The following is a 13113-nucleotide window of genomic DNA, read 5'->3' on the forward strand; positions in this document are numbered from 1 at the left end:
TGTCTCTTCAACTTTTTCGGTTCTTATACACCCTTGGTTTTTAAATATTCGGCTATGGATGTTTCTGATGAAGGTAGAGCAAGAAAAGTGCTTCGGACGCTTGCAATACATACATTTTGTAAAGACTTTAAATTAAAGTGTTGTATTTATTTTTACAGCAACGGGTGGATACTACTCCTGATGGACTAGCAATCCCTGAAGGTATCAGCTCAGAAGTCAATACTTCGGTACTGACATGATTTATAACAAACCTTTCTTAAATTGTCAATTTGCAAATTTTGAAATTATGTACAAACTAAGGTTCATCTCCCTCAGTCAAAGTTGACCTTATATAAATTTGGCTTAAAATGTTTAGGTTCTTTTTGATCATATAGCTCTGCAACTGTTATGGTTTTACCAGACTCAAGCAGGTGAACAATAAGCCAGCGAACAATAAGAAATACGCTCCAAACTGATCATACCTAAAAACCGAAGACATGTATTAAAATGAAACATCCTTTAAAACTGATGACAATCAATTCCAGTAGGCAGACAAAATGCAATACATTTTCACAAAATTGATTATTTATTTCTTTATTTATCTATTTATTTATTTATTTATAAATAAACCTCCGCAGGAAAAATGTCAGCTTCAAATGAACAGACAAAAAATAACATTGTCATGGCCCCCTTTTTAGAAGCCAAAATGTTGACCGATGACCTTGGTTTTGACAACACTTGACCCCAACAGGAAGTTGTGTGAGTTATTGTTTTTTCAGGAATGTACTAAATAGCGAAAAGGTGTATAGTAACTGAAAACCCCTTATGATATAATTATTTACATCAGTTTTAAAGATGTTACCAGCTGAAATTGTTTGTTTTTTTTTTTCAGGTAGACTTCTATATATAGTAGACCCCTATGTTCTAATTTTAGCCATTGTAGCCATTTTTACCTATGTCAGATTTGCTCTTAACCCCTATGTTCTATTTTTAGCCATGGCGTCCATCCTGATTGGTGGGTGGGGTCATTGGACAGTTTTTTTTAAACTATACACCCTAAGGATGATTAAGCCAAGGTAGGTTTAGTCTTGCCCAGTAGTTTCAGAAAAACAAAGATTTTTGTAAAAATTAACGACGCCAGACGCCAAGTGATGAGAAAAGCTCACTTAACCCTTCAAATAAATAATTATTTGTATCCTAACCATTTAATTGTGTTGAATGGTATTTTCACATTTGTTTCAATTGTGTAATCATATTGATGTTGAACATCTGTCAACATTTGGGAAATGTCAGTCTTCTCTGCATCTATATTTGATGAATGTTTAACATATGCTGATCGTTGTGTAAAGTTTGATCCATCAGCAAAAATAGTTTCAGATTTTTTCATAGTAAGTATGACTGTTTCTACTTTTTGATTCATAGTACTATTAGCAGGATTCATACATGTGGAAAAATCATTATCAAATGCTTCTGTACTATCTATATCATCCAATAGCAAAGGAAAGATGGGGGATAATTGAATTTGGTTGGAGGTTTCCGCTATTAGTTGAAGAAGATGGATTTGCTGTAGTTGAAATATTGTTCACTGTTTTTGAAGTACATGAACTTTTTTTCACAAGTTTTGAAGAAAATGGATTAATTGCTGTACATGAAATATTGTTCACTGGTTTCGAAGAAGATTCGTTGGATGTACTAGTACTACATGGATTATTGTTATTTACATCACATTCATTTCTCTTCGCCTTTGTAGAACATTTTAAGAGATGTCCTGCATACATGCTTCTGCGCTTAAAAGAAGCTTTACAGGCATAACATGCTAATTAGCAATTGTTGTGTTGTTCTTTTAAATGTCTTTTAAGACTCTGTTTTGAACAAAACGATTTGCTACATAAACTGCACATGTGTTTCGAGCTAATTTTTTCTGACATTATTTCTACTATTTAACACATTATAACAAAGCCATTAAAGTAAAATTCAGTTGAAGTTGAAAATAAATGTTCAATCAAATATATATGCAAGTCTTCAAGTGGCTATATGCATATATCGTTGGCCAAATGAACGCCATGTCCTAATTATTGTTTTTAAAACTTCCGGAAAATATTTACAGAAATGAGTGATGAGTAGTGAAAAATAAATGTAAACGGAACGATTCTGATTCTAAAAACGGATGTTAGATATACTGTATATTCGGGTTGATATAAATATATACGATGTTATATTTTTGTCCAGTTTCCCATGTTAAATATTTAAAATGAGAAGGTATTTACCTTTCAGCTTCATTTTCCGGCGATGTTGAAATGTAGAAATGATATAAAACAAGATAAGCGTCTTTGACCTGCTGTATCTCTTTATTCGGATACTTACGGATATCTTCACAAAGTTCAACGGGAATATTAAAAGGAACCCGGATAGAACCAAGAAGTTGGGTTCCTATAATCAAACAACCCGGATGTTTAACCAGTTACCATGGTTTTGAACCAAAGAACCCGGATAGAATCAAGGTTCAGAACCATAGTGCTTGGATATTACCCAATTGCATTCGGAAATCTCATAACTTTTTATACTTTCAACGTATTTCCCAAATCATTTATTTATTTAGTATATTTACATATAATTCATTTATTCAAGACAGCATTTTTTTCTTGACCGCAGGACATCTCTGATAGGATTTTCAATATTCCTTTCAGCTTCTCCTCTCCCTTTTTGATTACCCTTGATTAGAAACGGTTTGTCTTTACAATGATGGAATTGATAATAAATAAAGATAAACCATACTTAGCTTGTGTAAAGATAAAATTAAATCCACATGATTATATGCTTTTGAAAAGAAAAAAAAAACATACCGATTTTGGAACGTCAAATAAAGAATTTTGCAGTCAGAATTATACGTTGAAGTAAAAGCTAATCAATATCCACAGTTTTAGTTTCGGAATGATTGAAAACTGACCATTTATTTATTGCATTTCAATAGGAAATGTGTTTTCTGTGACAATGACACACACACATGACACAAGTGACACGATATATGGATTGGTATAAAGATTTTAGTTAATTTAACAGACAAAATTTTTAATTCCAACCTTTTCAAGGAGGCATATTTAAAAATTCACGGGGATGGACTAAAAACCGAAATTCCAAGAACAATTACTTTACACTATTTAATTTAACAAGAAAAGGGTGGGATGACAACAAAACGAACTATTTCATTTGAACATTGGAACAATAATCGGGAAACGGTCCAAAGTTGGGGTAAAGAAACCCTTCCCTTTAAGTCGTAAAACATTTCCTACGGCAAAACCTTTGTCCACATTAGCTAGGTACAATTGACAGACAATGCCCTAAAGTTGCCCGAACCAGATGACCTTGTTGGGTAGATTCACAGAACCTCTGCAACTGAAGTCCAATGTTGGGGTATAGTGACTCTACCCCTTCCCTACTTTAATTCATGAAAAAAATTCCCTTAGGCAGAGCTTGTGTCGATTTTAGGTAGAAAAATAAAGGCAACAGTGGTATACCGCTTTTCGAAATTCATAAATCGATTGAAAAAAACAAAACAAATCCGGGTTACACACTAAAACTGAGGGAAACACATCAAATATAAGAGGAGAACTACGACACAACAGAAACACAACATTAACACACAGAAACGAACTATAATATAAGAATGGCCATTTTCCTGACTTGGTACAGGACATTTTTAGAAAAATATTGTGGGTTGAACCTGGGTTTGTGGCTAGCCAAACCTCCCGCTTTTATGGCAATGTTAAATATAACATTAAAAGGACAACATTACATGACAGGACTACAATACAAATAAATGTGAGAACATATAGGACAGAGAAACATACGAATAATAGCTAACAAAAGGTACCAGGTTTAAAATTTAAGACGCGCGTTTCGTCCACACAAAACTAACTAGTGACGCTCAGTTCGAAAGCCAAAACAAGTACAAAGTTGAAGAGCATTGAGGACCAAAAGTTCTAAAAAGTTGTGCCAAATACAGCTAAGGTTATATATCTGGGATAAGAAAATCCTTAGTATTTAGAATAATTCATACTTTTGCAAACAGTAAATTTATACAAATGACTATATAATAGATATACATGATAACACCGAAGTGATGACTAACTACTGAATAAAAACGGATACATAATTTCCTTTCTCTATTGGAGCTGTACACGTATACCAAACAACAAAATTATTTTCATTTACCTGTGTTTAAAGTTATTGCAAATGGCTGATATTTTTGTTCGAGCATATTGTTTTTCTTAAATTGTTTAACATTTCATACCGATATAACATGTTACTTTTATTATTCTTCCCTTAGTTTATTTATTTTGTATTTACATTGTATCATAGGTCAAATTTATTTGTTCAGTGTTTGTTCACTGGTGTTAATATGTCCTTTGATTGAGTTAAGCTATTTCAGTTGATATTTTATAGTGTGTCTTTCTATGTTGTGATGTTACACAATTGTTTCAGAAAAAGGGTGAAGGTTTGATACCATTAAAACGTTTAAACCCGCTGCATTTGTTTGCACCTGTCCTAAGTCAGGAATCTGATGTTCAGTAGTTGTCGTTTGTTGATGTTGTTCATAAGTGTTTCTCGTTTCTCGTTTTTTGTTTATAGATTAGACCGGTGGTTTTCCCGTTTGAATGGTTTTACACTAGTAATTTTTGGGGCCCTTTATAGCTTACTGTTCGGTGTGAGCCAAGGCTCCGTGTTGAAGACCGTACTGTGACCTATAATGGTTTACTTTTATAAATTTTGATTGGATGGAGAGTTGTCTCATTGGCACTCATACCACATCTTCTTATATCTACATAAAACAACATAGACCAGCACATAAAAATTCACAGCCGAGTAAGCCAAAGAGATCAACGCAAAAAAAAGGCGACGTCACATTTGATTTTCTGAAATTTCCCCAAAATGGGATAGAATTAGGATAGAATTCAAGATTTGGTTTAAAATATGAAATGATAGCCGATTGCCAAAGGTTTCTTGGATTTATATACACAGATTGGTAAAATTACGGAACGTCTGCAACTGAGGTTCAAAGTTGGGGTATGATGACCCAACCCAATCCCTGCTTTAATTCATAAAAATGTCCCTACAACAAAGCTTTTGTTCACACTTGGTGCAAATAATAGGCAATTGCCTAGGATTACATTGACCTAAAGACCCAGGTTGGTAAATTCGCGGAAAGTCTACAACAGAGATCCAAAATTAGGGTATGGTGACTCTACTCTCTACCAACAGCAAAGCATTTGTCCAAATTAGGTACAGATGACAGCCAATTGCCTAATGTTTTCTAAAATTTATCGAACTTCTGCAACTGAGTTCCACAGTTGGGGTGAGGTGACCCTATCCCCTCCCTACTTAAATTCATAAAAGAGTTCCTACGGCTATTTTTTTCCACACTTGGTACAAATGATAGACAATGGCATACGGTTGCCTGGACCCAAAAACACAGGTGGGTGAATTTACGGAACATTTACAACCGAGGTCTAAATATGGGGTATGTTGACTCTACCCCTCCCGACGTTTATTCATAAAAATTCCCTACGGCAAAGCTTTTGTCCACACTTGGTTCAAATAATAGGTAATTGTTAAAGGTTGTCTTGACCCAAAGACCCAGGTGGGTAAATTTACTTAACGTCTACAACTGAGGTCCAAAATTGGGGTATGGTGACCCTACCTCCTTCATACTTTAATTCATTAAAAAAATTCCTTACGACAAAACTGTTGTCCACAATAGGTGCAAATGACAGGCAATGACCTAAGGTTGCCCGAACCAGACGGGTCAGGCGGGTAAAATCAAGGATCTTCTGCAACTGAAGCCCAAAGTTGGGGTATATGGTGACCCTTCCCCTTCCCTGCTTTTATTCATAAAAAGAGACACAACGGCAAATCTTTGGTCCACTTGAAATACAAATGATAGCCAATTGTATGAGGTTGCCCAAAGACCCAGGTGGGTAAATTTACGGAACTTCTGCAACTGAGGTCCAAATTTGAGTTAAGTCGGCCACAAAAGACCACAACGTGAAATTGTGAAGTAATTCAAACGAGAAAACGAACGGTCTAATTTATAGCTAAACAATCTACGAAAAACAAATATGACACACATGAAACAACGACAACCATTGAACTACAGGCTCTTGGCTTGGGGCAGCCATTTAAAGAAAGTGCACGCGGCGGGATTAACATGTATGTCAGCTCTAAACCCTAACCTAAACTAGTGTATAATAGCACAGCATAAGAAGAAAATGTAATGACAGTTTTGATTGACTCAATAGATCAGTATGACTGGGTAACATAAATCCATCAGCGTGACTCGGGTGCTTTGGAAGGGTAAGCGGATTCTGCTCAACTTGTGGCACACGTCGTGTTATTTGTGAAAGCACAAACCAAGTGATTTGGTTTTATTTGGTAGTTTACATTCGAGGAAAAGATGACTGGATTGTGGTTACGACAACTGGAACCTATCCGTCGTCACCTGTGAAACAGATGTATTTGAATTTTTTTTTCAGTTAGTGCGTGGTATATCAGAAATTGCAATTAATAAAAATAAAAGTGTAATGTCATATGTTCAAATGAACATAGACGTTAAAATAACCCCGAATAATTCTTATTTTATAGAATTGATGCTTTGTCGCTTAGTCCCCCCCTTTTTCCCTGTAACTTTAGTGCGAGTTGATTTAAAGTGTCTCATATGTTGAAAATACAGTACAAGTCTTTTGATTTGTGTCTTACCTGCGACATTAATGTAGCGACAGTGAGATACAACAAACCTATATAGTCGGCGTCTTCATCATTTAGATCGTTAGGTTTCTAGTTTGAATTGTTTTTATATTTTTCATTTAGAGACCTTTTTAAGCTTACTATGTGGTATGAGTTTTGCTCTATCTTAAAGACCATACAGTCACACATATATATTAACCTCTACGCCATTTGGTATGTGGTTGAGAGTTGTCTCATTGGCAATCATATCACATTTTTTTTATTTCTATATTAGTTTTTTTTTTTTTTGCATTGAATATTACCGAATAAAACTATTTTGACATGATAAATTTGTAAACCTCTATGAATTGTTATAAAACTTGTATAGGAGTTATTCTTCAAGACAAAGATAAAGCAGTGTTCCTTGGAATCATTTACGAACTTATTATAATACTGCTTGCATTTGAGAACTAGGAAAAACCGGCAAGTTGTTTTGGGATATCCCCCTTATGTCCGAATTACTGTAAATGTTTTAGTACTTTTTTTCTTAATTTTGTCTGTTGTTCCCCTTTTTCATACCAAATAACTATGAACAACAACTTGAATTTTAATTTGAACTTTAACTTAATGGATAGCGGTACTCATCAAAAGCGCATTACACAAACGACATATGGAAATCGGTCTAAAAACAGAACATATTTTTTTCCAAAATGGTCACGTGGTTTTACCTTGTAGTAGTAATGGGATAACCACATCAAAGAATGACATGACCACGTCAAATACTGAAACAAACACATCATGTAGTGTAAAATCGTCAAATTTTGAAACATCATTACGTAATGTTAAAGCTATATAAAGAATTGACAAATCATCATTACGAAATAACAAAACCACATCATGTAATGAAACAACTACATCACGTTAAGTCACATACACATCAAGTAATGTTAAAACCACATTGCCTTAAAACACAACCACATTAAATAATGGTGAAACCACATCGAGTAATGACAAAACCATATTAAGTAATGACAAAACTATATCAAGTCAATACGAAACCATATCATGTAATATCGGAATATCATTAAGTAATGACTATTCCATAGTGAGTTATATCAAAACATCATTACGTAATGTCAAAACCATATTATGTAAAGACAAACTATCATCCAGTAATAATAGAACAACATAACGTAATATCAGAGTTCCACATAAGACAGCTGTGGCGTTCCATACTATATATATAAATGATTTTTTTATAAAATAGATGTAAGAGTTGGAATTTTTGAATACATCAATATACAATGTATGGGTATTTTTTCAAACCCAAGCCGGACGTCTGAACCCAATTTTGCTTATCGATCCGTAAAACAAACTGATTCTATAAATGGTTTCTAATTCGACACTGTAACTATATCTTGGAATACTGTTTTCTTTGTGGTAGAAATATTGATTTTGTGTGTGTGTGTGTGTTCTTTTTTTTTTTTTTTTTTTTTGTGCTTTCCATCGATCTGACCTTTTCAACTGATTTTTATAATTGTTCTTATGTTGCACTGTTATACCACTGTCCAAGGTTATGGGGAGAGTGGCGCCAGCAAACATGTTTATCCCCGTCACATTCTGTTTGTTGTTGTGTACATAAATTAGGCCGTTAGTTTTCTCTTCAGAATTTTTTTTACATTTGTCATTTCGGGGCCTTTAATAGCTTATTGATTTGGCTGAAGGCTTTTCGGTGACACATCGTTGTAAACGTCTACGTCATTTGGTCCCTTGTGAAGCGTTGTCTCATTGCAGGCATACGACATCTTCTTTTTTTCATATTGACTGCACAAATTCCGAACCATTATTTCCAAAGGGGAATCGTTACAGTTTCACATTAAATCGTTATGTTTTCTAGTTTTTGAAATAAGCAACACTTGTACCACAAAATAAATATATATTTTCTCTTTAATTTTAAAACGACAAAACTTTTCTCTGGTAATTATTTCGATGTGTAAATTTGCTTTATAAACTTTTCTTTAAAGATTTTCAAATTTATTATGAGAATAGATTCCGTTATAACGACGTTATTATAGACAACAACTGTAACAACGTTATCAGTGATCTCTGAGTTTGAATCGACTCCGAACAAAGAATAAATAGAGTACGAATAACTGTAACGTCGACCCAACGACACAAATAAGCAAAGACTACAAAAAGTCAAAACACAGTCTTCACACTTTCGTATACTAAATAATGAAAATTTGTCATCTGTCTTACAACTTGGAAACTTGGCTGACTGTAACACTAGATTAACCAATTTTTATATTCATAAGTCGATACTAACTGACAAAGCTATGGAAAAAAACGACCAAGAGACATACAACAGTATACAAAACAAAGAAAACTTAAGAGTCTAACTGAGCAACACTAATCCCACTAAAATCCAGGTGTGTATTTGGGGGTGTCTTATCCGCTATCCGAATATTATGCTTTTCGGTTACCAACGTAGAAAGGCAAGGGTTGGATGCTTTTTCCATACATAACAATTATATAATCCCGCCACATGTTGTGCCTGTATTAAGTTGACAATGTGTGAAAACAATGTTTGTGTTTTTTCATTGTATATTATTGTATATTATTGTTGAACATTGTATGTTGCCCTTCAGATACCTTGGGTATTTTGCGTTAATTTATAGGATGAGTCGGTTGTCACCTTTTGTAATGATCTTTGTCCAAATGTTCACAGTAATTCATGTTATCCATTTCATGTACATGTATTATTTGAGCGAGGAAAGGGGAACAGGATTGTGGCTCTGATGTATAGTTTTAAACAGGTGATATATAATCCATCAACTAGTTGTTTAAATTGGAGATCTTTCATTCAAATACTTAGTCTAATAGTCCACAACAAAAATCGGATTTGACATGTGCAAAGAAAATATTTAACACAGACTAAAAATTAAAGTTCCACAGCAGAGGTTATCCGGGTGTCATATGTGGAACAGAAATTATTAACTCTGCCGGACCACCTGACATCCCCCCCCCCCCCCCCCCCCCCCCCCCCCCCCCCCCCCCCCCCCCCCCGTGTTTTGATGGGGTTGGTGTTGCTCAGTCTTTGCTTTTGCGTTTTTCTATTATTACCATGACGTTGTCAGTTTGTCATCAACGTATGGGTTTGAATATGTAACATGCAATAATGTCCCTCATGAAATATTGTACGTATATAACTGTTTATTGTTCAATTCAACTACAAAAAGAAACTGCAAAACACACATTCAGAAAAGACAAAAGAATCGGCAAGTCATGTTAAAGTCTTTCAAGAGACGTTCACGAAAATTCAATACAGTTTAGGGGTATAAAACTTAAGTATCTATACAATTCCGTGATTTCATAATTATATCTATACAGAAGCAGAATAAATGTACCGTTCAGTATTATTAACAATCAGGTGCAATACAAACAGTTAAGTTTTATCTGTCAATAAATGGTATCAAACAAGTAAGATTATTTTATTTCATTGCATACGCTACTGCGGGTTCCCGATTTCATCTGTAAGGATTTAATTCTGAAATTAAACAAAAATTACATATGGTTAACTTTAAAGTTGTGGTAATATATATCATTTGGCTTCGTCGAAACAAAATGAAACAATTCGAACATTTAGTGAACACACACGTGTTTACAGTGCATCTTTATTTAAGATTCAGTTATTATTTTTAGTATAAGAAATATGAACAATCGTTTTCGTTTGTTGAATCACAATACGAGATATTTCCTCAAACAAGCTTGCTTACTACGAATTTCAAAAAGTTTAATGTAAATAACAACAAAATGTCAATCAATTATTAAACTTTCTGTTATAGGAACTCGTCGTATCGTCTATTCTTGTGTGATTTTATGTTCTAAATATATAATGACGACAGATCTCTGCTGAAAATATCTATAGATTATTATAACGAATTTACAAAATATATAATTAACCCTAATGGATAATTCACTTACCATCACAATGATGCATGCATCTTTCCATGTCAAGTCTTGGTGGTACAGTAACACCTAGATCATTTTCGTCTTCTTATCAAGAATGATCAATCGAAAATTAAAACATGCGACATTAAATGTATTCAGTTTTTTTGTTGATAAAAAAGGTACTAAGTAATAAGTGGTCTTAAGTGCATTGCATTCAACGTTAGGGTTTTTTCTCAATCTGAAAAGACAGTTATTGTATGTGTTGTACAAGTTCCTCAAAGTTGTTTTTAATTACAGTTATAATTTTACATATTCCTGTTGGAATGTCGTCGTAAATTAAATAAAATATAAGGTTTATTTGACTGACGATGTTTAAAAATAATTTTAGAATTGAGTTCTCTGAAAACGAAACAGGATTAACGAGATAACAAATGATATTTACCTGCTGGCGCAGAAAGTTCCGTACATTTAGATAGACACTCTGAAATACAAATTTCATCAATTAAAATATTTCCTTTGGCTTGTTAATTTGTGCGAATTAAAACGTGTCTTTTTAAAAACCAAATATAAAAGCCTTTTTATTGTTGAACATTGTATGTTGCCCTTCAGATACCTTGGGTATTTTGCGTCGTTGCGTTTCTGTTAGAGACGTATATCCCATATTTCTTATTCTTTATATAAAATAATATATGATAATAGTTTTCGAGATACTTTTCCTTAAGCCTTGTATTGAACGACCAGGTAATATCCTTTGGCTGATATTGATTTATCGTTTCCTGATTTTGCCCGCGCAGGTTGAATTACAATAACAACTTGTTTCTATTAAGGGGGTACTCAACACTTTGACAATAAAAGATTCGGCTTTAATTTTATAAAATTTTGAGAAAACATTTACTTTGAACTGTTGACAAGAATATAAACGTTTCAAGAAATTTGAACAACACAATTTACAGGAATAATTTCATTGAATATATAACAGTCTGACAAACACTAATTTTGATTATTGAGAAGTTTGATTTCTCTTTACTAATAGTATTTGATTAAAACGTTCAGTTGATTTTTAAAGTGTTATTTCCATTAGGTGTTCTGTGTCCCCTTAAAAAAGCTAAAGTGAATTGGGAATTAAATATGATAAATTTCAAGCAATGGTTTTAAAAATTTGAAAATTAAAATGAAAAGTAATATTAACACAGAACATTTACAGTAGGCATCTGTGCGTTAGTATAATAAAAGTTTTGCTACTTAGATCAAACTGACAGCAGACGCACAATTAACTAGATATTTCTCCTTCAACATATGTCATATTATGACGAATGTGTAGTGCAAATCTTAGCATAAGAAAACTTCCTTTTAGTTTGTGAATAGCTAGTAAACTTCAACTCAGATTATTCATCTTTACATATAAAGTAAATAAATATTGATTACATCATGTACATGATGTCTACGAAGCTATACAGAATACAACAATCTCGTGAAAGAAACCAGTCATATGATTTAGACTTGTGTTTTACCTATGTAAGACTCATCAGTGACTCTCAAATCAAAATAAAATTAAAACCTTATAAAAAGGCCAAATCAATAACAAGATCTTAAATCTTGCGGGTAAAAAATGTAAGTAATTAAAATTGTAGTAAAATTATGATTCCGTTACTTACCTTGTTGGGCATATAGAGCTTGCTGATAAGCTACGTGACCAGCATCATGTTCTGGATAATAACTATCAGCATCAAAAGGATCTACGTGAGGGTCGTCATGATCTGCATGAGAATTATGGTCAGGATCTGCCTGAGAACTATGATCAGGGTCTGCATGATAACTTTTATCATGAACAGGTTCTCCTAGAACTTTACAAGTATAAAGCAATACGACTAAAATCGACAAGGTCGCAGATACTTTCATGATGGTGGCTGGATATCGAAAACGAACTCTTTGAAATAAATTCAAAGGCAAATGTGTAGTTAATTTTCAACGGCGGATTGTTTAGCTTTTATACTTAATTTCTAATGCCACATGTGCAATTATTTTATTTTTTATTCCTTTATAATTGTAAAGAAATTAAATTAACTATAATTAATTTGAAACTTATACTGAATGCAACACGTTGGTATCTTTTGTATCTGATTGATTACTGATGTTATACAGTCGAAGCAAATAGGAAATTGCATAATATTATGAAGTATCCTAATTTAAAAAATTATTATGAAATTTAATAATATTAGTTTATCGAATAATTTTATTAACTATATTATAGGATTTTGTAATTCATAAAATTATGGAAATGCTTAAGATCAGAAGAATTTTGTAATTTCAATTAATTTTTTCGGTCGTTTTTTGGGCCCTGTGACTAATTTTGGGAAAATTCTTAGAACAAAAAGTTATTTCAGAGTGGAGTTTATACAAGGGCATAAGGAACAACGGTCAGATTTTCTACGACACGACGATTTATGATTTTTGTTGATGATT

The 13113-nt window shown here is 33.2% G+C and overlaps 1 protein-coding gene across 2 annotated transcripts; it reads right to left on the minus strand.

Moving 5' to 3' along the window:
• Positions 1-9892: 9892 nt before the first annotated feature.
• On the minus strand, positions 9893-12634 carry LOC127717554 (uncharacterized). 2 transcript variants are annotated; one of them, XM_052223238.1, is made up of 4 exons: positions 12306-12634; positions 11093-11131; positions 10684-10752; positions 9893-10246 (listed from the first exon to the last, which is right to left on the minus strand). In XM_052223238.1, the coding sequence occupies exons 1-4, from the start codon at positions 12547-12549 to the stop codon at positions 10227-10229; spliced, it is 372 nt and encodes a 123-aa protein (XP_052079198.1). In that variant the 5' UTR covers positions 12550-12634; the 3' UTR covers positions 9893-10226. The 2 variants fall into 2 exon arrangements, with proteins under 2 accessions (XP_052079198.1, XP_052079197.1); XM_052223237.1 differs by having other exon boundaries at positions 10684-10755; positions 12306-12633.
• Between the last annotated feature and the right edge of the window lie 479 nt (positions 12635-13113).

The sequence above is a fragment of the Mytilus californianus genome, unplaced genomic scaffold (genome assembly GCF_021869535.1).
Source record: "Mytilus californianus isolate M0D057914Y unplaced genomic scaffold, xbMytCali1.0.p SCAF_10, whole genome shotgun sequence".
NCBI classification, from domain to species: domain Eukaryota; kingdom Metazoa; phylum Mollusca; class Bivalvia; order Mytilida; family Mytilidae; genus Mytilus; species Mytilus californianus.